General features: G+C 43.3%; 1 protein-coding gene across 4 annotated transcripts in view; it reads left to right on the forward strand.

Annotated features, from left to right (window-relative positions):
* LOC115103977 (son of sevenless homolog 1-like) overlaps window positions 1-27,491 on the forward strand; it is an 81,401-nt gene that overhangs the window by 2,381 nt on the left and 51,529 nt on the right. For all 4 annotated transcript variants that reach the window (XM_029625069.2, XM_029625070.2, XM_029625071.2 and 1 more), the window contains exons 2-3: window positions 14,221-14,346; window positions 18,574-18,705. In XM_029625069.2, coding sequence (XP_029480929.1) covers window positions 14,221-14,346; window positions 18,574-18,705 — 258 coding nt within the window. The remainder of the gene's footprint in view (window positions 1-14,220; window positions 14,347-18,573; window positions 18,706-27,491) is intronic.

Consider the following 27,491-nt stretch of genomic DNA (forward strand, 5'->3'; position numbering starts at 1 on the left):
AGCTAAAACCACTCCAGACTGACCGATTTAGGCCTTTAAAAGTATTAGGCCTATATAATGGTAGTGGTCAATATAAGCAGCCCAATTTACAATGAGAGTTTGACATGAAGGGGTAGGCCCAGCCTAAGCCCCACTATGTGTCATATTGGGCCAGAGGTAGTGATCAGGAGAAGAGAATGATAAGAAGAACTGGGAGAATCAGAACAGTACTGAAACAGTGGGTTAATAATACTGAAACTGAATTCTAGCCTACTGAAAAAAACATCCTAATGGACCAGCTAGGACTGAATGATGTAATGCTACAGTGTACCATTTGATATGAATCTGGAAATGACCTTTGACATGCCTCGGTTAATCTTTTAGCTAACGCTGCAGAAACCGTACACTGTTCATTATGTTGAGAAGTTGGTCTTATGTGGGAGATTGAATGAACTGTGGAGGAATGCTACAGAGAAACAGTTCAAGTCTTTGCTCGAGTTCCCACTGTTGGACGACGGGCACATGTGGCATCCCAACGAGGGGGGATGGCCTCTGCAATCCTGTTGTGTGTAGACTGGCAAGGGCCGGCAAATGCTAAAGTGCAATGATGCCGTAGCAATGTAACGCCACAGGCATGGCAGGAATGTAGCCCAATGCATGAGGTCAGAGCAAGTCAGCCCTCGCAGAGAGCGGGAGTGAGAGACAACAGAGGGGAGGTTATAGCCCCAGTGGGTCGCATTAAGGATTTATTTGCGACAAGCTTTTGCCCCCTTTCTTCTCCATCAAACCACGCCCCTCGGATCCCTCAAGTGTTGCTTTCCCTGCTCAAACTGTGTCAACAAGTCTAGGAGAGGTTATGGAAGACTTCAAAAGAGCCCCATGGCAAGACCAGCTTTTCCGCATTGAGCTGTTCAATGTGGACACACAGTCTGTTAACCTTATTGATTTAGCCATTGGCCTCTCGGCTTTAAAAAAAAAATGGTTACATTTGTCTGGAACTTGCTGGCACAGGGAACTGAGAGGATTCGAAAACGTGCATGCGCTCCAGTGGATGAGCATTGTTCAGGTTTCTGCTCTGGAATGAAATGGGGAAATCGGGATTTTGTCATTTAAAAAAAATGTATATTTCTCCGTGGTTCACTGCTCAAGACATTTTGGCCAGCTTTGCCAAAGCCAAAATGCCACGTTTGTCAGCCCTGCCATGAGAGGCTTTGTCAAGAGCAAGCCCTTATTTTAGCCTCCCCACACATTTCCAATGGAGTGAGTTTGCAAAGTCTTTCAAGTTCTCTGTTGGAATTTTTGTACTTAATGCGCAGAGTAATTTGTTCATTTTGTGGGCAAAGTTGTGGTCAGGTTTTTCAAAAACCCAGCTGTAGTCTGTAGAATATTCCCGAATATTCTCCTAGCCCTGCTAAATATCAATGGACGTAATCTTAAATTGGAGATGGAAAATGTCACACCAACTCAGCCATATGTACTTACAAAGACTTTTCACATTACAATTGCATTTACATCCAAACATGCTGCATCTTGTGCCTCTACTCTTCGACGATAATCAATCAAATGAATCACTTTAGCATCTGCAATAATCACAATTTTCAAGCGCAGACAATTTTCCATAAACAGTGTGCCCCATTTTCCTCTTCCTGTTGTTACTGTGCTCAGCTTTGGGCGCCTGTTCCTGATATTGCACATCTGCTCAGTACCTTCAGCATTCAAATTGTATAATTGCTTGCGTAATATTATGCTTTATTAGTTCAGTAACAACCTATGTGTTTGCTGGGTAATTGTTATCTATGCACAGTTGAAAATAGAGATCGGACGATTTCAAGTTTTCATAACAATCGGTAATTGGCATATTTGGACGGCGATTATGGCCGATTACATTGCACTCCACCAGGAGACTGCGTGGCAGACTTGACCACCTGTTACACGAGTGCAGCAAGGAGCAAAGGTAATTTGCTAGCTAGCATTAAACTTATAAAAAACAATCAATCTTAACATAATCACTAGTTAACTACACATGGTTGATGATATTACTAGTTTAACTAACTAGCTTGTCCCGTGTTGCATATAATCAATGCAGTGCCTGTTAATTTAGAATTGAATCACAGCCTACTTCGCCAAACAGGTGATTTAACAAAAGCGCATTTGTGAAAAAAGCACAATTGTTGCACCAATGTGGACCTAACCATAAACATCAATGCCTTTCTTGAAATCAATACACAAGTATATTTTTTTTAAACCTGCATTTTTAGTTTAAAAAATGCATGTCAGCAGGCAATATTAACTAGGGAAATTGTGTCACTTCTCTTGCGTTCAGTGCAAGCCGAGTCAGGGTATATGCAGCAGTTTGGGCCACCTAGCTCATTGTCAACTGTGGAGACCATTTCTTCCTAACAAAGACCGTAATTAATTTGCCAGAATTGTACATAATTATGACATTGAAGGTTGTGCAATATTTAGACTTAGAGTTGCCACCCGTTAGATAAAATATGGAACGGTTCCGTATTTCACTGAAAGAATAAACATGTTGTTTTCAAAATGATAGTTTCCAGATTTGGCCATATTAATCCCCTAAGGCTCGTATTTCTGTGTGTTTATTATAATTAAATCTGATTTGATAGAGCAGTCTGACTGAGCAGTGGTAGGTAGCAGCAGGCTCGTAAGCATTCATTCAAACTTTCCTGCATTTGCCAGCAGCTTTTCGCAATGTTTGAAGCACAGCGCTGTTTATGACTTCAAGCCTATCAACTCCCAAGATTAGGCTGGCAATACTATAGTGCCCATAAGAACATCCAATATCCAAAGGTATATGAAATACAAATGGTATAGAGAGAGAGAGTCCTACAATTCCTAAAATACCTACAACCTAAAACTTCTTAACTGGGAATATTGAAGACTCATGTTAAAAGGAACCACCAGCTTTCAAATGTTCTCATGTTCTGAGCAAGGAACTTAAACGTTAGCTTTTTTGCATTGCACATATTACACTTATACTTTCTTCTCCAACACTGTGTTTTTGAAATTGAACATTGAACACAAATTGAACATGTTTCATTATTTATTTGAGACTAAATAGATTTTATGTATTATATTAACTTAAAACATTTACATTTACATTTAAGTCATTTAGCAGACGCTCTTATCCAGAGCGACTTACAAATTGGTGCATTCACCTTATGACCTCCAGTGGAACAGTAGTGCATCTAAATCTTTTCAGGGGAGGGGGTGAGAGGGATTACTTTATCCTATCCTAGGTATTCCTTAAAGAGGTGGGGTTTCAGGTGTCTCCGGAAGGTGGTGATTGACTCCGCTGTCCTGGCGTCGTGAGGGAGTTTGTTCCACCATTGGGGGGCCAGAGCAGCGAACAGTTTTGACTGGGCTGAGCGGGAACTGTACTTCCTCAGTGGTAGGGAGGCGAGCAGGCCAGAGGTGGATGAACGCAGTGCCCTTGTTTGGGTGTAGGGCCTGATCAGAGCCTGGAGGTACTGAGGTGCCGTTCCCCTCACAGCTCCGTAGGCAAGCACCATGGTCTTGTAGCGGATGCGAGCTTCAACTGGAAGCCAGTGGAGGGAGCGGAGGAGCGGGGTGACGTGAGAGAACTTGGGAAGGTTGAACACCAGACGGGCTGCGGCGTTCTGGATGAGTTGTAGGGGTTTAATGGCACAGGCAGGGAGCCCAGCCAACAGCGAGTTGCAGTAATCCAGACGGGAGATGACAAGTGCCTGGATTAGGACCTGCGCCGCTTCCTGTGTGAGGCAGGGTCGTACTCTGCGGATGTTGTAGAGCATGAACCTACAGGAACGGGCCACCGCCTTGATGTTAGTTGAGAACGACAGGGTGTTGTCCAGGATCACGCCAAGGTTCTTAGCGCTCTGGGAGGAGGACACAATGGAGTTGTCAACCGTGATGGCGAGATCATGGAACGGGCAGTCCTTCCCCGGGAGGAAGAGCAGTTCCGTCTTGCCGAGGTTCAGCTTGAGGTGGTGATCCGTCATCCACACGGATATGTCTGCCAGACATGCAGAGATGCGATTCGCCACCTGGTCATCAGAAGGGGGAAAGGAGAAGATTAATTGTGTGTCGTCTGCATAGCAATGATAGGAGAGACCATGTGAGGTTATGACAGAGCCAAGTGACTTGGTGTATAGCGAGAATAGGAGAGGGCCTAGAACAGAGCCCTGGGGGACACCAGTGGTGAGAGCACGTGGTGTGGAGACGGATTCTCGCCACGCCACCTGGTAGGAGCGACCTGTCAGGTAGGACGCAATCCAAGCGTGGGCCGCGCCGGAGATGCCCAACTCGGAGAGGGTGGAGAGGAGGATCTGATGGTTCACAGTATCGAAGGCAGCCGATAGGTCTAGAAGGATGAGAGCAGAGGAGAGAGAGTTAGCTTTAGCAGTGCGGAGCGCCTCCGTGATACAGAGAAGAGCAGTCTCAGTTGAATGACTAGTCTTGAAACCTGACTGATTTGGATCAAGAAGGTCATTCTGAGAGAGATAGCGGGAGAGCTGGCCAAGGACGGCACGTTCAAGAGTTTTGGAGAGAAAAGAAAGAAGGGATACTGGTCTGTAGTTGTTGACATCGGAGGGATCGAGTGTAGGTTTTTCAGAAGGGGTGCAACTCTCGCTCTCTTGAAGACGGAAGGGACGTAGCCAGCGGTCAGGGATGAGTTGATGAGCGAGGTGAGGTAAGGGAGGAGGTCTCCGGAAATGGTCTGGAGAAGAGAGGAGGGGATAGGGTCAAGCGGGCAGGTTGTAGGGCGGCCGGCCGTCACAAGACGCGAGATTTCATCTGGAGAGAGAGGGGAGAAAGAGGTCAGAGCACAGGGTAGGGCAGTGTGAGCAGAACCAGTGGTGTCGTTTGACTTAGCAAACGAGGATCGGATGTCGTCGACCTTCTTTTCAAAATGGTTGACGAAGTCATCTGCAGAGAGGGAGGAGGGGGGGGGAGGGGGAGGAGGATTCAGGAGGGAGGAGAAGGTTGCAAAGAGCTTCCTAGGGTTAGAGGCAGATGCTTGGAATTTAGAGTGGTAGAAAGTGGCTTTAGCAGCAGAGAGAGAAGAGGAAAATGTAGAGAGGAGGGAGTGAAAGGATGTCAGGTCCGCAGGGAGGCGAGTTTTCCTCCATTTCCGCTCGGCTGCCCGGAGCCCAGTATTGTTGTAATTGTCATTATTTTAAATATATATATATATATCTCAGAATTAATCGGTATTGGCTTTTTTTGGTCCTCCAATAATCGGTATCTACGTTGACAAATCATTATCGGTCGACCTCTAGTTGAAAATTGGGAAAAGTAAGCTACCGGAGACAGCTCTCATCTGGATATACTTGCCGAACCGGGCATAAAATAGATTTTATTTTGATTGTTGAGGTTTACCATCAGCAATAGTTTTTGTAGTTTTGCTTTAAACAATCTGTATGGTCATTTTATATATAAAAATGGTAACGTTTGATAATTTCATAACGAGGACAGCAATCATTTTTGCGAGGCCCACTGCGTGTTCGAAGCAAGAGGGGAAGAAAATGTCACTCTGTAAAAACTTCAAAATTGTCAAAACCATTAGATTTTGAGATGGGGTGAAATCCAAAGTATTGCTATATATTAATTGGCTGTCATAGCTAATTTGTAAATTATAAATATTGATACACTACTAGCTCAAACACTTAGTTTGATAAAATGACAAGTTAATTAGTGGGTGATGGCAATTTTAGAAGAGGGGGGGGGACAAAAAACAGGCTCCATTGCCCCACCCCTCAGATCTGATAGTGGTAATGGGGTTGTAGCCTAGTCTCCCTTATTGCTCAGCTCAGGTGTCTACATAGTACACCATAGACATGCATCCTTTATACACACACACACATAAATCAACTCAGACAGATCCAGCTCAGGGAGGCCCAGCTTATGGACCGGAATTGAGCTGAGATTGAGGGAGAAGCACCTGGGTACACCGGCTTGGTTGTCATCGGCAACCTCTGGGACAAGAGTGACACAGGATCATGTCAAGCGGTCATGTGGGGCTAGGGCTCACAAGGCCACCTTGCACATCTGAAGTCAATTCACTTGAGCTTGAATTATCAACAAACTTGATTCACATGATCAGCAGCTTACTCTGGATGTGAGACTCCCATACTACCTTCAAGAACCACACTCAATCCTCTCATAACTTGGGGTTGGAGAGTGACCTTGGATTTGCAACCAAGGGTTCAATTATACTCTTTACTTGACGTTATCTATCAGAGGACCGCACTGCTCTACTACACATGTCTGGATGTGAGGACACAGAAAGGCTGGAAGAACCTTTTTAAAACATACAATACATGTTGAGTTGAAGTCCACCGTAGACATTGTTTCTGTGGGGGAGCATTGATTCAGTTGGAATAATGAGCCTTTCTTCCAATTTTTCTGGGAGCTTTCCATAAACCTATCCTCCATATATATCATCTTGTGTGTGTTAAGATTTTATTTGCAACTCATTTATTCAGATTATTATTACCCTATTACAATGGGTTTTAATAGTTTTCACTTTCTAGTTTATTTCTCAATTGCCTTACACGGAGGCAGAACAAAGGAAGAAGACTAAAACGGTCTAAAGAATTGCAGCATGCAATGTATTCAAGCAGAGCTTTCTTGTCAATCTCCCTGTTTTTTTCCCCATCGGCAGTCATGAAGTGGCCTAACATGAGCCTTGTCAGGCTAGGCTACATCTTTTACATTATCTCAGGACCTCCTGTTAGACCTTGATCTTTCCCCACTCAAAACACACTTCTGAAAGCACCTACGTGTATGCCCGCGACAGATGAATACCTCTGCATTCCGACGCGAGGTGAGAAAGCTAGGTAGGTGTGTGTCAGTGGTCGTTGCAGTGTAAGATGAGGGAGGATGATCTTTGTTATGAGCATTGTCTTCTTTCTATTACAGCATATTGGATGACTCATTCATGTTCCATTCACCCAGCTCAATGTAACATCAATAGTTTTAGGCTACTATATGATACTCAAATTTTCCCTGTACCCGTCATGAGGTTGCTACAACCTAGCCTATGAATGAAAGTTTACAACGTAGGTGCACCGGTAGAGAGAATTTTGAGTAATCAATGTGAGACAGTGACGCATTCAGTACCACCTTACACACTCTTGCCTGCATGTAGCTAATCTAGGGTATAATCATTAGTCCAACAGCTAGAAATTAGTTTCTATTGTACAAATTCAGGTATGTTTATTATTAAATGTTTTTCAACAGAATCGGCGGGAAGAATACACCCCTGATCACATGCAGACACAGTTCATTTTCATAGCAGCCACATAAAAACAGCATGCTCACTTTGCTCGTTGTGTATATAATTCCTTCTTGCGACTATCTACGCACTTTCCTCCTATCGCCGTTCCCGTCAATTGTGGACTTCAGTGCACAACACATCAGCTGTCTGACCAGGCAAAATAATCTTTCCAAGCCAAACCTTCATATCATGACTGCTGGCCGCTATACACAGCCTACATCGTTGTCCTGTCATAGTCAATATAGCTACTAGAACTAACGTGTTAGTAAACCGGCTGCAATAATGCAGTACAGTGTACGGTCAGAAAGCAGTTTAGCATTTACACCGGAGGGACCCGGTGGCAATAAATTAATAAAACCAAAAGCTTACCTTGACTTGGAAGAGTTCCAGTGTTGGATAGCCAACTAGCTAACATGGCATCCCTCTGTTTAAGAAGGCTAAACTAGATAGCTAAGTGAAAGTTTTAAAAAAACATACAACCATATATCTCACTCTCGCTTCTCCTTAATTTTGGAAGAAAACTGTCTTTCTCACTCAGTCAACTACTCACCACATTTTATGCAGTGCTAGCTAGCTGTAGCTTATGCTTTCAATACTAGAGTCATTCTCTGATTCTTTCTTTGGGTGGACAACCATGTCAGTTCGTGCTGCAAGAGCTCTGATGGGTTGGAGGACGCCCTCAGGAAGTTGTCATAATTACTGTGTAAGTTACTGTACTGAAGTCAATGTACCCAGAGGAGGACAAAAGCTAGCTGTCCTCCAGCTACAACGTGGTGCTACCCTACAGAGTGCTGCTGAGGCTACTGTAGACCTTCATTGCAAAACAGTGTGTTTTAATCAATTGTTTGGTGACGTGAATATACACTGCTCAAAAAAAGTAAAGGGAACACTTAAACAACACAATGTAACTCCAAGTCAATCACACTTCTGTGAAATCAAACTGTCCACTTAGGAAGCAACACTGATTGACAATCAATTTCACATGCTGCTGTGCAAATGGAATAGACAACAGGTGGAAATTATAGGCAATTAGCAAGACACCCCCAATAAAGGAGTGGTTCTGCAGGTGATGACCACAGACCACTTCTCAGTTCCTATGCTTCCTGGCTGATGTTTTGGTAACTTTTGAATGCTGGCGGTGCTTTCACTCTAGTGGTAGCATGAGATGGAGTACAACCCACACAAGTGGCTCAGGTAGTGCAGCTCATCCAGGATGGCAAATCAATGTGAGCTGTGGCAAGAAGGTTTGCTGTGTCTGTCAGCGTAGTGTCCAGAGCATGGAGGCGCTACCAGGAGACAGGCCAGTACATCAGGAGACGTGGAGGAGGCCATAGGAGGGCAACAACCCGGCAGCAGGACCGCTACCTCCGCCTTTGTGCAAGGAGGAGCACTGCCAGAGCCCTGCAAAATGACCTCCAGCAGGCCACAAATGTGCATGTGTCTGCTCAAACGGTCAGAAACAGACTCCATGAGGGTGGTATGAGGGCCCGACGTCCACAGGTGGGGGTTGTGCTTACAGTCCAACGCCGTGCAGGACGTTTGGCATTTGCCAGAGAACACCAAGATTGGCAAATTTGCCACTGGCGCCCTGTGCTCTTCACAGATGAAAGCAGGTTCACACTGAGCACATGTGACAGACGTGGAGAATGTTCTGCTGCCTGCAACATCCTCCAGCATGACGGTTTGGCGGTGGGTCAGTCATGGTGTGGGGTGGCATTTCTTTGGGGGGGCCTCCATGTGCTTGCCAGAGGTAGCCTGACTGCCATTAGGTACCGAGATGAGATCCTCAGACCCCTTGTGAGACCATATGCTGGTGCGGTTGGCCCTGGGTTCCTCCTAATGCAAGACAATGCTAGACCTCATTTGGCTGGAGTGTGTGGCCCGCCCGTTCCCCATACCTGAATCCAATTGAGCACATCTGGGACATCATGTCTCGCTCCATCCACCAACTCCATGTTGCACCACAGACTGTCCAGGAATTGCGGATGCTTTAGTCCAGGTCTGGGAGGAGATCCATCAGGAAACCATCCACCACCTCATCAGGAGCATGCCCAGGTGTTGTAGGGAGGTCATACAGGCACGTGGAGGCCACATACACTACTGAGCCCCATTTTGACTTGTTTTAAGGACATTACATCAAAGTTGGATCAGCCTCTAGTGTGGTTTTCCACCAATTTTGAGTGTGACTCCAAATCCAGACCTCCATGGGTTGATAAATTTGATTTCCGTTGATAATTTTTGTGTGAAAAAAAAAAAGTATTTAATAAGAATATTTCATTCATTCAGATCTAGGATGTGTTATTTTAGTGTTCCCTTTTATTTTTTTTGAGCAGTGTATTTATAGTTTTAACTTAAAAATAACTTTTTTTTTATGTTTCACCATTTCTATTAAATTCACTGAGGAGGATGGTCCTCCCCTTCCTCTGAGTAGCCTCCACTGTGTGTGTGTAATGGAGGCATGTTGATCTTTTACATTCAGGCTTTTATCACTGCCACCTCTTATCCCTCTCTCTTACTCCATCCTCAGTTCCTCAGCCCACTCTGTCTCAAACTCCCTCTCTCGCTTACTCTCTCCCATTTAACTCTCCGTCCCTTTCTGCCTCTGAAGTGCTGCCAAGTTGAATCGAGACCATGCCCCCTCTAAGAGGAGGGAAGTAGAGACGCTCAGAACTTGCTTAGTCATGCTCTGATAGGATGCTTTGGCTAGCGATGCGAACTGACGAGACCGTGTCAGTGCTGTGTTCTCATCATGCTGTCGTCGCTGGGCTCAGTCAGTTACCAGTGACGGCTTTAAAGGCAGTAGTCCCACTCCACGGGCTTCAACCCGCAAACGTATGCTTATTCCAACCTAAACTAAAGTAGCCTAATTGTATACTTTTTCCCTAATGTATTTGACCCATTACCAGCCATAGTGAAGATTGAAGTATTGTACCAACTCAATGGTGGATGATGGTTTGGAGATGTAGGACAAAAAGGTAGTAATGTGAGCAATGTGTCTTTATGGTTATGTTCTTGGCGACTGCGATAAACCTTCATCACTGGTCATCTCTTTTTCTAGCCATGTTTGTCACTGTTTGAGTGACTGCATGAAGGGGGCACAAGTTCGGCAGTAAGTCAACACAAAATTAGTTTGGGCAAATGAGCACTTAAATAGCAATTTCATGCTTGAAAAATATGAATTGACTTGGAAAATGGCTTTCATCAATATTCATGTAGCCTATATCTAGTGTTTGATTTTAAAGCCAACCATGGGCTGTGTTTAAGGAGTTTGGGTCTATGTTATGATGGGCGTGTTCTGCAAGAACTCCTCATGTAGGTCTTTCTATACATTAACTTGTGACTGTTATGATTGAGTGCACTTGACTGGAATGCAGATAGGCCTATCCAGAGTAAGAATGTATTTGAGTAGGCTAGATACTGGTGAACACGGCACTCAGAATTTGCATCAGTTAGCCCTAATACTAGTCGGCTGAATTGCTATTTGCAAATGCATATCTAGAGTGCAGCTCTAAAGGGGAGCCACACTACAAGCCTATTTGTCTTTTTTGTTCTTAACATTATATTCGACCGCATGCTATCCAACCAAAAGTATCTCTGAGAGTGTGAAATCTAGCCTACTTTCAGCAAAATGTTGACTATTGTATTCTGTCTGGTTTTGAGTGGTCCAAATGAGAGATCTAACTTTTTTGTCATTTTTTTTCTTCCCACAAAGGGTATTTTCACACACAGTCCTTTTTTTAACATTAACTCCGGGGGGAAAAAAATAAGGAAAATAACTCTTCTCTTTGTATTCACACTGCCCTCGCCTTTGATTGAGGACTCAACTCTTTTGCCAGTTCACTTCACCTATTTCGTGTTCCGAGTCCTCTTTGTATTCACATTTGCTATGTTTAGAAAGGATCCAAGAGCTTTTTCCAGCATTCCCTCAATGCACTCTGGGTTTTTGTGCAGGACAAGCCATTCCATCTGAATTTATCAGACAGCTAGATTGGAAAGCTTAGAGATTCAGACACATTTTCGGAATGTTCAGGTCAGCAGAACTTTGACCATTGACCTCTATGGTACATAGCAGCAGTGGTGGAAAAAGTACTCAATTGTCATACTTGAGTAAAAGTTTTAAAAAACACTCAAGTAAAGTCAGTGACCCAGTAAAATACTACTTGGGTAATTAAAAAATATATATATACGTAAGTATCAAAAGTAAATGTAATTGTTAAAATGTACTTAAGTATTACAAATAAAAGTATGAATAATTTAAAATTCCTTATAAAGCAAACCAGACGGCACCATTTAAAAAAACTTTTTTTTGTTTACTTACGGACAGCCAGGAGCACACTCCAACATCCATAATTTAGTCCGCAAGATCAGAGACAGTAGGTAGGTAGATGTTTTTGAGATCTGAAATCTCCTATTAACTTCCAGTGAAGTGAGTGCGACTTTGTCATAGTGCTGCGTTATCTGTCGGATTCTGCCTGCTTGAACACCAATAACTCCGATACACATTAAGTCACCCAAGGGTATCGGTAGAACATCACTTAGAGATGCACAAAAACAGTATAACATTCAAAATCGGTGAACCTTTCCTTTAAGTATTTTACACTAATGGCTACATAAATTTTGGAAGCTAATAGATTACAATTGTCTAATATTTTAACAAAATACCATCAGAAGATACTATTTACATGTAAATATTATTGGTAACAGAATAAATAGCAGAATAATAACTGCAGATTAAATAATGCTGTTATTGAAAATTGTATACCGAATGTAGGCTACTGCCCCTTTTTAAGAGCTTGAATTAATTTTATACTCCATGTTGTGATTTTCACCATATGTTGCCTTCTCACACTTCAAACCCCACAATCGAATAAACAGTGTATGAAGCTATCTTAGCCTATAGATCACATATTGCAAACAAATACCAGTTACTAGAACCATTCAACGCTGGTCTGACCAATCGGAATTCATGCTTCAAGATTGTTTTGATCACCCGGACTGGGATATGTTCCGGTCAGCCTCCAAGAACAACATTGATCTATACGCTGACTCAGTGAGTGAGCTTATAAGGAAGTGCATTGGAGATGTTGTTCCCACTGTTACTATTAAAACCTACCCTAACCAGAAACCGTGGATGGATGGTGGCTTTCGCAAAACTGAAAACGCGAACCACCACATTTAACCATGGAAAGAGATCTGGGAATATGGCTGAATATAAACGGTGTAGTTATTCCCTCTGCAAGGCAATCAAACAAGCGACATGCCAGTAAAGGGACAAAGTGGAGTCGCAATTCAACAGCTCAGACACGAGACATATGTTGCAGGGTCTACAGAAGATTACGGAATACAAAAAGAGAACCAGCCAAGTCAAGGACACCGTCACTCTTCCAGACAAACTAAACACCTTCTCTGCCCGCTTTGAGGATAATACTTTGCCACCGTCGCAGCCCACAAACAAGGACTGCACCCCCCCCCCCCCCACTTGGCCCGACGTCAGTAAAACATTTTAAACGTTTTAACCCTCGCAAGGCTGCTTGGCCCAGACTGCATCCCTAGCTACGTTATCAGAGCATGCGCAGAGATTATCGGAGATTATCGTGGATTTCACGAAATAGCAGAGGGAGAACCCATCCACATCGAAGGTAGAAAGCTTCACATTCCTTGGCGTACACCACAGACAAACTGAAATGGTCCACCCACACAGACAGTGTGGTGAAGATGGCGCAACAGCACCTCTTCAACCTCAGGAAGCTGAAGAAATGTGGCTTGTCACCCAAAACCCTGACAAACTTTTTTTTACAGATGCACAATCGAGAGCACCCTTTCGGGCTGTATCACAGCCTGGTACGGCAACTGCACCACCCGCAACCACAGATTGAGACTCAATCACTGGCTACTTTAATAAATGGATCACGAGTCACTTTACACAATGCCACTTTTAAATAATGCCAATTTAATAATGTATAAATATCTTACATTACTTATCATATGTATATACTGTATTTTATACCATCTATTGCACCTTGCCTATGCCGTTCAGCCATCGCTCATCCATATATTTTTCGTACATATTCTCATTCATCAATGTGTTATGTCAGCTGTTACGCCGTGATATGGTTATGACTGTGTAACAACGTGTTATGACCGTGTAACAATGTGTTATGACGCTGGGTGTCAAGTAAAGTGTTACCTCATCTTCTCTCTTTTGTGGCACCAATGTGAGGGCTTATGGCAGAGGAAACACTGTTGCAGTAGTCTAGTGTGTGGTGCGGAAATTCAAGCAAACCGAATTCGGACCACCTCTCACAATGGTCTCAATTTGGTTTCCTTTTGGGGCTCTTTTAAGGGGTCTAAGTTCTTTTAGAGTGTTCATACTGTACAAAAAAATGAAGCGAACTGCACTGAGTTCACACAAATTGACTGAAAAGGGACTAAGTGTGAAAACACTCAAACTATACTACACTAGAAAATGTCTTTCCAGTTGCTACTCAAGGTTTTTAACAGTTTGACGTCACTTCAACGTCTAGTTTAGATTGAGTTGTCAACTAACGTGTAATCAACAAACATTTGAACTGTGTCATTGGATTTAGGTTCAAAATTGGGTGAAAAAATTACAAAATGTCTCAATTCCTATATGTTGATGACTTTTTGCAAATTCAATCAGTTTTCCACGTTGATTGTAATTCCATGGAAACACCATTGAGTTAACCAGTTTGGGCCCAGCGGCAATCTATGCTGAACTAGTAGCCTAGCCTCATCTCTCTTAGTTTCTGTGTAAAGGTGCTGAGCCAGATGCACCCCAAGCTTTTTAAGTTTATAAAAAATATATATGATAATCAACTCAACCTATACTGAACTCATACATGTTTACCACATTCTACCGATCCAACCTTTTTTAACAGTTGATTTTTTTATTTTTATTGACTCATACTGAACTAATGCACATCTCTGTCTCTGTGAAGGTGCTGAGCCAGGTGCATCCCAAGCTGTCGTCCCAGGAGGATGCGCTGCAGTACATCGAGGAGCTGATCTTACTGCTGCTCAGCATGCTCTGCCAGGCACAGCCACGCAGCGTGCAGGACGTGGAGGTGAAGATCTCCGTCAATAGCGCAACAGACCTAAAACCTTGTTGACCCCTTTTTTACAGAGTATAAACAGAGGGGGTTTTGTACACTTCCAAAGCAATAAAGGGAGCTTTGGACAAAAAGGTCCAATACATAGAGAAAAGGGGAATGTGTGCGTGTTGTTTTGCCTTCAAATGTGATATTTTACTAAAGCTTAGGCACAGGTGATAAGGTGATTTGGGAGCAGAAAGAGAGTGAAAAAAAAAAGTGTTGAATCCCTCAGGGCATCAACAACAGAAGAAGCTAAACAGCATGATCTTTACACAGGTTCACCTTGTGCTGGGGACAATAAAATGCCACTCTAAAATGTGTAATTTTGTCACACAATACAATTCCATAGATGTTTTGAGGGAGTGTACAATTGGCATTCTAACTGCAGGAATGTCCACCCGAGCTGTTGCCAGAGAATTGAATGTTAATTTCTCTACCATAAGCCACCCCCGATGTCGTTTTAGAGTATTTGGCAGTACATCCAACCGGCCTCCGAACCGCAGACCAGGTGTAACCACTCCAGCCCAGGACCTACACATCTGGCTTCTTCACCTCCGGGATGGTCTGAGACCAGCCACCCGCACAGCTGATGAAACTTTGGGTTTGCACAACCCAGAGTATTTCTGCACAAACTGTCAGAAACCATCTCAGGGATGCTCATCTGCGTGGTTGCCGTCTTCACCAGGGTCTTTACCTGACTGCAGTTTGGTGTCGTAACCAACTTTAGTGGGCAAATGCTCACCTTCAAAGGCCGCTGGCATGCCAGAGAAGTGTGCTCTTCATGGATGAATACCAGTTTCAACTGTATCAGGCAGATGGCAGACAGCCTCTGTGGCGTTGTGTAGGCAAGTGGTTTACTAATGTCAACTTTGTGAACCTAGTGCCCCATGGTGGGGGTGGGGTCATGGTATGGGCAGGCATAAGCTACGGACAATGAACCCAATTGCATTTTATCTCTAGCAAATTGAATGCACAGATACTGTGACGAGATCCTGAGGCCCATTGTTAAATCAAATTAAAAAATTCACATGCGCTGAATACAATTTATTGTGAAATTCTTACAAGCCCGTAATCAACAATGCAGTTCAAGAAATAGAGTTAAGAAAAAAAGTGGCACAATAAAATAACAAGGCTATATACAGGGGGTAACGGTACCAAGTCAATGTGCAGGGCTACAGGTTAGTCGAGGTAATTTGTACATGTAGGTAGGGGTAAAGTGAATAGTCGCATGGCCATTTGAATTTGATTAGTTGTTCAGCAGTCTTATGCCTTGGGGGTAGAAGCTGTTAAGGAGCCTTTTGGACCTAGACTTGGCGCGTTGGTACCATTTGCTGTGCAGTAGCAGAGCGACCGGTCAGGATGCTCTCGATGGCGCAATTGTAGAACTTTTGTGTCATCAGCAAACTTACTGATGGTGCTTGGCCACGCAGTTGTGGGTGAACAGGGAGTGCAGGAGGGGACAAATGTGGTAAGGGTAGGGGACTAAAGTGGTCAAGGTAGCCCTTGAGGGGCCCTGTGTTGAGGATCAGCGTGGCAGATGTGTTGTTGCCTACCCTTACCACCTGTGGGCTGCCCATCGAGGATCCAGTTGCAGTCGGTGTTTTGTCCCAGGGTCCTTAGTTTAGTGATGAGCTTTGTGTGCACTGTGGTATTGAACACGGGAGTTGTAGTCAATGAACAGCATTCTCACATAGGTGTTCCTTTTGTCCAGGTGGGAAAGGGCAGTGTGGAGTGCTTTCAATATGATAATCCACGGCACCTTGTTGTAAGGATCTGAACACAATTTCTGGAAGCTGAACATGTCCCAGTTCTTCCATGGCCTGAATACAAGACATGTCACCCATTGAGCATGTTTGGGATGCTCTGGATCAACGTGTACGACAGTGTGTTCCAGTTCCTGCCAATATCCAGCAACTTCACACATCCATTGCAGAGGAGAGGGACATCATTCCATAGGCCACAATCAGCAGCCTTATAAACTCTATGCGAAGGAGATGTCTCGCTGCATGACACAAATGGTGGTCACATTACATTTACATTTAAGTCATTTAGCAGACGCTCTTATCCAGAGCGACTTACAAATTGGATCAGATACTAACTGGTTTTCTGATCCATGCCCCTACCTTTTTTTTTAAGGCATCTTTGACCAACATGCATATCAGTCATGTGAACTCTATAGATTAGGGCCTAATTCACTTATTTCAATTGGCTGATTTCCTTTTATTAACTGTGACTCCGTAAAATCTTTGAAATTGTCGAATGTTGCGTTTTTATATTTTTGTTCAGTATACATACATTTTTGAAGAATAACTTATAAATGCCTCATGAGCTTACTTCAACTGTCAGAACCCAAAATATAAGCTTTTTACTCCAATGTTTGTAAACAAGCACTATATAGCCTCAAAACATGGTTAAAACTATAATTTTGATATAATGTATGGCCAGTCCTTGCATCCATACCTCTGTCTATGAATTTGAGTGGTTACATTTCTCTAGCCCCATCCCTCAGCTTTTTACCAAACCGGGGCAGGGAGTCCGCTTTGTTATTGTTTCAACTGCTGATTGCTGTTTTAATGTGGCTCACAGCGTATCATGGCATTCAGCTTAATTTTATTCGGTAGCAGACACACTTTTTATTGACAGCTGGTTAAGTCACGGTTTCAGTAAAAGAGGATGTTGATTTATGTCCCCAACCAAAAAAGGGAAATTATAAATGTTTGAAGTTTAATTTCTTTTAAGCTCAGATCATGGTGTTCTTTAGACGGTTTGTTTTGCACTGAGATATAACTCGGTTTCTGTCCATTTGTATTCTTATGAATACAATCCATTTACCCAAAGTGAAAGGTAGAAAAGTGAAGCTATTTGCAGACATGTATTTTGACTCCTATTGCTTTGACAATCATTTGAACAGAACACAGTCTCATATTTTGAATATGATTACCTTTTTAGTTCTTGTTTGGTTTTATGTCATTGAACAGAATGTTTTCTTGCGCATCATCACACTAATGGCTACTAATATTGTGTTGATTTTTTGCAATGATAACTGACATGAGTTAATGCAGAAAACATCTGAAATCTTTCTTTGTTCAGTCCATGTTTTAGCGGTCCAACATGTTTTCACCTCTTGTTTTTGTTTTGTCCACCTTGACTCATTTTTGCGAGCAGACGGATCACATGAAATCCACAGGTGCTTTTTAGGGTCCATGGCCCTAGCCATGGGGCATGGTAAAGTCAAACCATCGATATGTGGTCTCTTTTTACCATTTTTACTCCTCCCTTAGTTCTGTGCTCTCACTTTCTGTTGATCTCTCCCTGTGACCCAGTCTGTATGAACTTTAACCCTTGACCTGTGCCCCCTTTTAACCATTGACCTGCCAGGGTTGATGATTGACCACACTCATTTGTGTTTGTGTATATTGTAATTTGTGACCCATTGGATCCAACAGATTACGGGAAATTTGTATTGTTTGTTTACTATGTATGTACCCTACATAAGAACTACATAACACATTCATAAGGAGTTCCTTAACACCTTTGTAGGCACAACATAAATGTTTGATTCCCTCCTAATATACAACACAAACATTTTGTAAATGCCTAGGCCTCAAAGCCTATGCCAACTTGAAGTTGTTGACATAAGCACATGTTAATTGTTATGTAGTGCTTATGAAGATGTCCTCCTTTAACTGTGGATGTATTTTGTAGTTCTCACCCTTTTTTAAAGGGTTACAGTAACTCTTAGCCCAACACCCACGTCAAGGGAAGGACATCCTGGTAGTGACTCTAGCGGAAGTGTGACTTGACATGTACATGTCATGTACCCGCCCTCCCATTGACAACCTGTTAGATGTCCCTTATTAAGGGAAAAGTCCCTTGTGAAATGTCTGCAACAATAAAACAATGGTGTAAAGTGTCATAGGGCAGTTTGAAGGAGGAGGAGGCGTGTTTACCCCCAGTGAACAAAGACGTTCACGGGGGGTATTGTTTGATTTGCCTATGGATGCAGCGTCAATAGAGTACCAGGAAATATGTCATTCAAGTAAATAACAGATAAGTAAGGCCCTCTGCAGCCCAAATGGCACCCTATTCCCTATGTATCCCACTACATTTGGAAAGGGCCTATAGGGCTCTGGTCAAAAGTATTGCACTATTAAAGGGTTCTCGATCTCCCTCACTCCTTCCCTCCTTTCCTCCCCTCAGGAGCGAGTGCAGAAGAGTTTCCCTCACCCTATCGATAAATGGGCTATCGCTGATGCCCAGGCGGCCATTGAAAAGAGGAAGAGGAGGAATCCTTTGGCCTTGCCCGTGGATAAGATCCACCCGCTGCTCAAGGTAACCCATAATCCCAAATGTCTGGGTCATGTTTAGTAAGTCAAAGCAATTTGAAATGGAAAGCGAAAATGTACATTTCTTACTGGACACTTTTAGCAGGATCTGACATTGATTGCCCGCTTGCCAGTAAAAACTTGTTGGGCCTATATCTTCTCAGCACATTTTGTCTTTCCAGTTTACCTTCTTTGTCGCAGTCTGCTATTGAAAACCATTGAAGGACTACACACTGAAAAATTATGCTATTTGTATTTGAGCAAAATTATTGGCCGTTCATTCAACCACTCTCCTCGCCAATCACAACTTCTTGAGCATGCGAGCAGTACACGAGTTGATGCCTTCACACGAGCTGTCCAGAGGGAAAAGAAGCGCTCAACAATCTACTCACTCAGCTTATTTATTTTAGGGAAAGTAGTTAACATACTAGCAAAAATAATACATTGTCTATATTGCTAAATTATATTCATTTTTTAATACAATATATGCCATAATGACCAAATGTAGCCTATTACTCGCTGAATACATACATACATACATACAAGCATTTCATCTAGGCCCTGCATGACCCTAATGCATTTACAAAGAAAAAGTTAACCTTGGACCCTGCTTTCAAGTAGTACATTGCTGTTTTGTGCCTACTGAACATGACCGTGGTGGCTAGACCAATCATAATGAAGTGACCTGTAAGGTCATCAGCATGTAGCCTATGTCTTCAGCGCCCAGTAAATTAGTCAGGCTGTGAACCACTTTTAGGAAACAGCAGGGTGTATTCAGTGATGTACAGTGCCTTCAGAAAGTTCACACCCCTTGACCTTTTCCCCAAAAAATGTTTTATTACAAGTTGGATTTAAAGGGATTTGTCATTTGTTGTCAAGGATCTACACAAAATACAGTGGTTCTTCCTTTAAAAGTTACGAGCTTATGCTGCGACTGTTTGTGGTAGATGCTGGTATTCGTTCATTGTACCACACTATCACAAGGGGGAGTTAGAACGCTGATCTATCGATAGTCTAAACTGTGGCAGTTAATGGAGGAGTTTTCAGTCAGTCTCTCCTCTGGCACTAGAGTCCTGCATTAGGCAACAAAAACTGTTGGTGGTCCTGCATCAGGCAACAAAAACTGTTGGTGGTCCTGGAGTTAAGAGAGAACTTGGGTAAATACAATGGGGGAATTTCATTTCACGTGGATTGACGATTTTCAAAAAAAAATAGGCACGGTAGTCTTTTGGGTTCTCTCCATCTAAAAACTGAAATAAATAATTCCAAAATAACAAACTGTATTTATTTACAAATTAGTAAGAATGTCTCACCCCATGTTCAAGAATGGCCTTTTTCCCTTCATTCAGATTACAAATGCTAATTTTTTTAAATGAAATGAAATCATATCCATAATATCCTCATTTTTAAACAAGCCTTAGAAAGTTAGATGCAATTTCAGTAAAAATAAAAAATGGAAAAAAAGTCATGAACTTGTCTGTCGGCCCTGGATTAAAGGCCAAAATTGGTTATAAAAAAATTGGGATGGAAAAAAATATATACCACCGTCTCTTACGTATATAATTTTCCTTTCATAATAATTCTTATTTACAAAGTGACTATTATTAACCCTGCATTATAATTAGATAAAGCCCCTTAGGGGAAATCTGGTCCGTGAGAGTATCTAACGAAAAATGCCCCTTATATATTAATTTAGAATCCTTAGAATCCAATCCTCTAAATGTAATTATTGGCAGAGAGTCAGGCCGCATTGGCGGAGTTGAAGAGGGCGAGGAACGAGATCGTTTCACAATCCATGCCAGGCAAACATGCAGTTGTTTATTTCAACTACATTTTAGTTGCAACAAGTTCGATCGGGTTTAAATCAGGAGACCTACAAAATATGTGTAGATATACTGTAGGCGACATGAGTCTCACTAGTATTGAGTAATGTCCTGTTAAAAGTGTTGTAGGTCTTTTTTATTTATTTATTTTTATTTAACCTTTTATTTTACTTAATTTTTTATTTATTTTTATTTTACCTTTATTTAACCAGGCAAGTCAGTTAACCTGTTGCTCCTACCCTCTACTTTTTTGAACATTTTGTTAAAAATCGCGCAACATTTCAGCGCCCTGCTACTCATGCCAGGAATATAGTACGTTCATATGGTTAGAATGTGTGTATAGGAAACCCTCGGACGTTTTTAAAACTGGTTAAATCACGACTGTGGCTATTACATAACGTGCGTTACATCGGAAAGCGCAGGAAAACCTGATCACAGAAAATGGAAATAAATATCCTTGCGCCACTTCCAGCAATTGTTAACAGTGAGCCGAATTAGATAAGACCGAGCATTCAACTCCCACAGCATCCCCATGTAGTCGAGTATCTTGTGAATTTAATCATCTTTGATTCTTGGTTGAACCGAAAGAGGGGCACCGCTTACCTCCGGTCTCCGCCCAGATCATTCCGGAAGAGCTCTCTCCTGAAATTTTTTCCAAGACGACAGCTAATGATATATACATCGCCTACGGATGATTTTTATCGCTTATTAACGTTTACTAATACCTAAAGTAGCATTACAAACGTATTTCGAAGTGTTTTGTGAAAGTTTATCGTCTACTTTTTGAATTTTAAAAAATGACGTTACGTTGTGAAATCGCTGTTTTTTTCGTTTATCACACAGTCTACATATAACGATATCTTGGCTTTATATGGCCCGATTTAATCGAAATAAAGACCCAATAGTGTTTATGGGACATCTAGGAGTGCCAACAAAGAAGATGGTGAAAGGTAATGACTGTTTTCTATTTTATTGTGCGGTTTGTGTAACGCCGAAATGCTAATTATTTTGTTTACGCCCCCTGCTGTGCTTTTCTGTTGTAGTGTATTGGTGCATGCTATCAGATAATAGCTTCTCATGCTGTCGCCGAAAAGCATTTTAAAAATCTGACTTGTTGCCTGGATTCACAACGAGTGTAGCTTTAATTTGATACCCTGCATGTGTATTTTAATTAACTTTTGAGTTTTAACTAATACTATTAGCATTTAGCGTAGCGCATTTGCATTTCCAGAGCTCTAGTTGGGACGCAAGCGTAAGAGGTTAAGAACAAATTCTTATTATCAATTACGGCCTAGGAACAGTGGGTTAACTGCCTGTTCAGGGGCAGAACGATTTGTACCTTGTCAGCTCAGGGGTTTGAACTTGCAACCTTCCGGTTACTAGTCCAACGCTCTAACCACTAGGCTACCCTGCCGCCCCATGAAGGTCTACTTACTCTGCTGGCATCTTGACCCAGTTTATGCCCTCATTTTCAATGCAAACCATAACGAATTACTATGGGAATAAATGGTAGAGGGAAGTGGAAGGGGGAAAAAGTAAGGAACTTCTGTCGGTCCTGGAGGCCTTTGGCTATTAGCAGGACAATAGATACAACGTGGTCCCAAAAACACCTCTCTCACCAGCTTTGATCTGGGCCTGCAGTAACCAAAGTAATTCGTTTGTCAGAAGAATTATTGGGTCAACTACAGAACAAGGGAACACACATGGTTAATGTTCTGGGGGGAAAAAATAAATATATATTAAAAAAATATATTGTCTTGCAGAGCCTTTCCATACGTACACTCAACTTTATTCAACTGTCTTCTGACTGTGATTAGAGCGATGTTGATTGCCTTTGCCGATCGCTCATCATCTTCAACCATCAGTGAGTCCACCAAATGCATTGTTTTCTCACCACATCTGGATGGAACCATAACGAATTACTATGGCTGGCTGGCTTCGCCCGAGCTCCGTTGCCCGCATCTCCATGTCGTCTGGGTTGCGCCCAACCGGCTCCACCCCCCCTTTTCCCGTTAGGAATGTCCGCATGGCGTACCCCCTTTCCTCGTTAGGCATGGCCGCGTCTGAAGGAGATTGGGGGTTGCTGGTGAACCCGGGTCTTTCCGTCTCCAATATCAAGATGCACATGGGAATATGAATTCAGAGGGCCGACATTCTTACATAAGAGCTCTCACTATAGGCGTCAGTCATACAAAAGTTATACTTGAATCCGAACGGGTTCTCTAGCAAATTAGTAAGAATGTCTCACCCATGTTTAAGAATGGCCTTTTTCCCTTTATTCAGATTGCAGCTGCTCACTTTCGGTTATTTGAAAACGAAATAATCTCAAAAACATTGTTATTTTTGGTTGCAATTTCAGTTTAATTCACCAGAAAAGACAGAGCAAATATTACAACAAATATTATGGTTAAACTCAAATATTCTAAACTCCAAATATTCAATAAAATGTTTTAAAAAAAGGTATAATCTTTGTAAATTATTTGATAAATAGGACTGGTGGAGTTATGCCACACATGCAGCTAACACAAATATATGGAAATGTCTGCTCTACCCAAAATGTACAACCAACTAATTGCAGCATGACCGTGGAAGAGGCAATTGGAAGGTGGAAAAAGTTTTCAAACACTCGTATTTCATAAGGGCTATTAGCAGGACAATAGACACTATGTGGTCCCAAAAACACCTCTCTGACATAGGGTCCAGCATATCTCTTGATAATGTCATTGAATGTCTCGCAAGCTTTGATACATGCCTGGGCCTGCAGAATGTGAAGTTCATATTGAATAATATGTGTTGAAAGCTTTATTTTTTATTTTTACTCATTTATTTTCATTGCTGACAAATTCTGAAATTCTGATGAATAGGGGCTCTATGACATCAGCTTCTCTATTGTTCTCTCTGTGTATAACAACGGCATGGTTGTGATCTGAATGGTTACCATGACCTAAATATTGGAAAAAATTGTTGCCTACTGAAACTCCCAAAGTCATCCAAATGTTATAATAGGATTTGAAGCTATAGCCTTCGCCCGTGTGGTCAACTATTTCAGCACCGTTTTGTGCTGCTCTGAGACATGTATGGGGACCGGTCTTGATAAATTAATGAGATTTTTATTTTCACTGAATCTCCATTTGGGTATTGGTTAGCCTACAATTAGGGTGTGGAAATGCTAGGATTATTTTGCTCTTCAGTTGCCCCAAGGCTGTCATTCTGATGCTCTTCCTATATGATCAGCCATACATACAAATAATGTACATGCATTTGTCCCCAGAGAATCTCGAACAGCCCCGCTCTGTTTTGCCATGGGATTTCATGAGCTATATATTGGTATTTGGTAGTTTATTAGGATCCCCGTTAGTTGTTGCAAAAGCAGCAGCTACTCTTTCTGAAGTCTACACAAAACATTTAACATGGCATAATACAGAACATTAATAGACAAAAACAGCTCAAGGACAGAACTACATACATTTAAAACAATGCACACGTAGCCTACATACAGTGGGGCAAAAAAGTATTTAGTCAGCCACCAATTGTGCAAGTTCTCCCACTTAAAAAGATGAGAGGCCTGTAATTTTCATCATAGGTACACTTCAACTATGACAGACAAAATGAAAAAAAATCCTGAAAATCACATTGTATGATTTTTAATGAATTTATTTGCAAATTATGGTGGAAAATAAGTATTTGGTCAATAACAAAAGTTTATCTCAATACTTTGTTCTATACCCTTTTTTGGCAATGACAGAGGTCAAACGTTTTCTGTAAGTCTTCACAAGGTTTTCACACACTGTTGCTGGTATTTTGGCCCATTCCTCCATGCAGATCTCCTCTAGAGCAGTGATGTTTTGGGGCTGTTGCAGGGCAACACGGACTTTCAACTCCCTCCAAAGATTTTCTATGGGGTTGAGATCTGGAGACTGGCTAGGCCACTCCAGGACCTTGAAATGCTTCATACAAAGCCACTCCTTCGTTGCCCGGGCAGTGTGTTTGGGATTATTGTCATGCTGAAAGACCCAGCAACGTTTCATCTTCAATGACCTTGCTGATGGAAGGAGGTTTTCACTCAAAATCTCACGATACATGGCCCCATTCATTCTTTCCTTTACACGGATCAGTTGTCCTGGTCCCTTTGCAGAAAAACAGCCCCAAAGCATGATGTTTCCACCCCCATGCTTCACAGTAGTTATGGTGTTCTTTGGATGCAACTCAGCATTCTTTGTCCTCCAAACACGACGAGTTGAGTTTTTACCAAAAAGTTATATTTTGGTTTCATCTGACCATATGACATTCTCCCAATCTTCTTCTGGATCATCCAAATGCTCTCTAGCAAACTTCAGGCCTGGACATGTACTGGCTTAAGCAGGGGGACACGTCTGGCACTGCAGGATTTGAGTGTGTGTTACTGATGGTAGGCTTTGTTACTTTGGTTCCAGCTCTCTGCAGGTCATTCACTAGGTCCCCCCCGTGTGGTTCTGGGATTTTTGCTCACCGTTCTTGTGATCATTTTGACCCCACGGGGTAGATCTTGCGTAGAGCCCCAGATCGAGGGAGATTATCAGTGGTATTGTATGTCTTCCATTTCCTAATAATTGCTCCCACAGTTGATTTCTTCAATCCAAGCTGCTTACCTATTGCAGATTGTCTTCCCAGCCTGGTGCAGGTCTACAATTTTGTTTCTGGTGTCCTTTGACAGCTCTTTGGTCTTGGCCATAGTGGAGTTTCTCACCCTCTCACCTTCCCCCTCTACTCACAAGGCAGGCAATACGCTCGACCTCATCTTTACTAGATGCTGTTCTTCCACTAACCTCACTGCAACTCCCCTCCAAGTCTCCGACCACTACCTTGTATCCTTTTCCCTCTTGCTCTCATCCAACACTTCCCACACTGCCCCTACTCGGATGGTATCGCGCCGTCCCAATCTTCGCTCTCTCTCCCCCGCTACTCTCTCCTCTTCCATCCTATCATCTCTTCCCTCTGCTCAAACCTTCTCCAACCTATCTCCTGATTCTGCCTCCTCAACCCTCCTCTCCTCCCTTTCTGCATCCCTTGATTCTCTATGTCCCCTATCCTCCAGGCCGGCTCGGTCCTCCCCTCCCGCTCCGTGGCTCGACGACTCATTGCGAGCTCACAGAACAGGGCTCCGGGCAGCCGAGCGGAAATGGAGGAAAACTCGCCTCCCTGCGGACCTGGCATCCTTTCACTCCCTCCTCTCTACATTTTCCTCTTCTGTCTCTGCTGCTAAAGCCACTTTCTACCACTCTAAATTCCAAGCATCTGCCTCTAACCCTAGGAAGCTCTTTGCCACCTTCTCCTCCCTCCTGAATCCTCCTCCCCCTCCCCCCTCCTCCCTCTCTGCAGATGACTTCGTCAACCATTTTGAAAAGAAGGTCGACGACATCCGATCCTTGTTTGCTAAGTCAAACGACACCGCTGGTTCTGCTCACACTGCCCTACCCTGTGCTCTGACCTCTTTCTCCCCTCTCTCTCCAGATGAAATCTCGCGTCTTGTGACGGCCGGCCGCCCAACAACCTGCCCGCTTGACCCTATTCCCTCCTCTCTTCTCCAGACCATTTCCGGAGACCTTCTCCCTTACCTCACCTCGCTCATCAACTCATCCCTGACCGCTGGCTACGTCCCTTCTGTCTTCAAGAGAGCGAGAGTTGCACCCCTTCTGAAAAAACCTACACTCGATCCCTCCGATGTCAACAACTACAGACCAGTATCCCTTCTTTCTTTTCTCTCCAAAACTCTTGAACGTGCCGTCCTTGGCCAGCTCTCCCGCTATCTCTCTCAGAATGACCTTCTTGATCCAAATCAGTCAGGTTTCAAGACTAGTCATTCAACTGAGACTGCTCTTCTCTGTATCACGGAGGCCCTCCGCACTGCTAAAGCTAACTCTCTCTCCTCTGCTCTCATCCTTCTAGACCTATCGGCTGCCTTCGATACTGTGAACCATCAGATCCTCCTCTCCACCCTCTCCGAGTTGGGCATCTCCGGCGCGGCCCACGCTTGGATTGCGTCCTACCTGACAGGTCGCTCCTACCAGGTGGCGTGGCGAGAATCTGTCTCCTCACCACGCGCTCTCACCACTGGCGTCCCCCAGGGCTCTGTTCTAGGCCCTCTCCTATTCTCGCTATACACCAAGTCACTTGGCTCTGTCATAACCTCACATGGTCTCTCCTATCATTGCTATGCAGACGACACACAATTAATCTTCTCCTTTCCCCCTTCTGATGACCAGGTGGCGAATCGCATCTCTGCATGTCCGCTACAAGACCATGGTGCTTGCCTACGGAGCTGTGAGGGGAACGGCACCTCACTACCTCCAGGCTCTGATCAGGCCCTACACCCAAACAAGGGCACTGCGTTCATCCACCTCTGGCCTGCTCGCCTCCCTACCACTGAGGAAGTACAGTTCCCGCTCAGCCCAGTCAAAACTGTTCGCTGCTCTGGCCCCCCAATGGTGGAACAAACTCCCTCACGACGCCAGGACAGCGGAGTCAATCACCACCTTCCGGAGACACCTGAAACCCCACCTCTTTAAGGAATACCTAGGATAGGATAAAGTAATCCTTCTCCCCCCCCCCCTTAAAAGACCTAGATGCACTATTGTAAAGTGGCTGTTCCACTGGATGTCATAAGGTGAAAGCACCAATTTGTAAGTCGCTCTGGATAAGAGCGTCTGCTAAATGACTTAAATGTAAATGTAAATGTATGTCTGGCAGACATATCAGTGTGGATGACGGATCACCACCTCAAGCTGAACCTCGGCAAGACGGAGCTGCTCTTCCTCCCGGGGAAGGACTGCCCATTCCATGATCTCGCCATCACGGTTGACAACTCCATTGTGTCCTCCTCCCAGAGCGCTAAGAACCTTGGCGTGATCCTGGACAACACCCTGTCGTTCTCAACTAACATCAAGGCGGTGGCCCGTTCTTGTAGGTTCATGCTCTACAACATCCGCAGAGT

The sequence above is a fragment of the Oncorhynchus nerka genome, linkage group LG21 (assembly GCF_034236695.1).
Source record: "Oncorhynchus nerka isolate Pitt River linkage group LG21, Oner_Uvic_2.0, whole genome shotgun sequence".
Lineage (NCBI taxonomy): Eukaryota > Metazoa > Chordata > Actinopteri > Salmoniformes > Salmonidae > Oncorhynchus > Oncorhynchus nerka.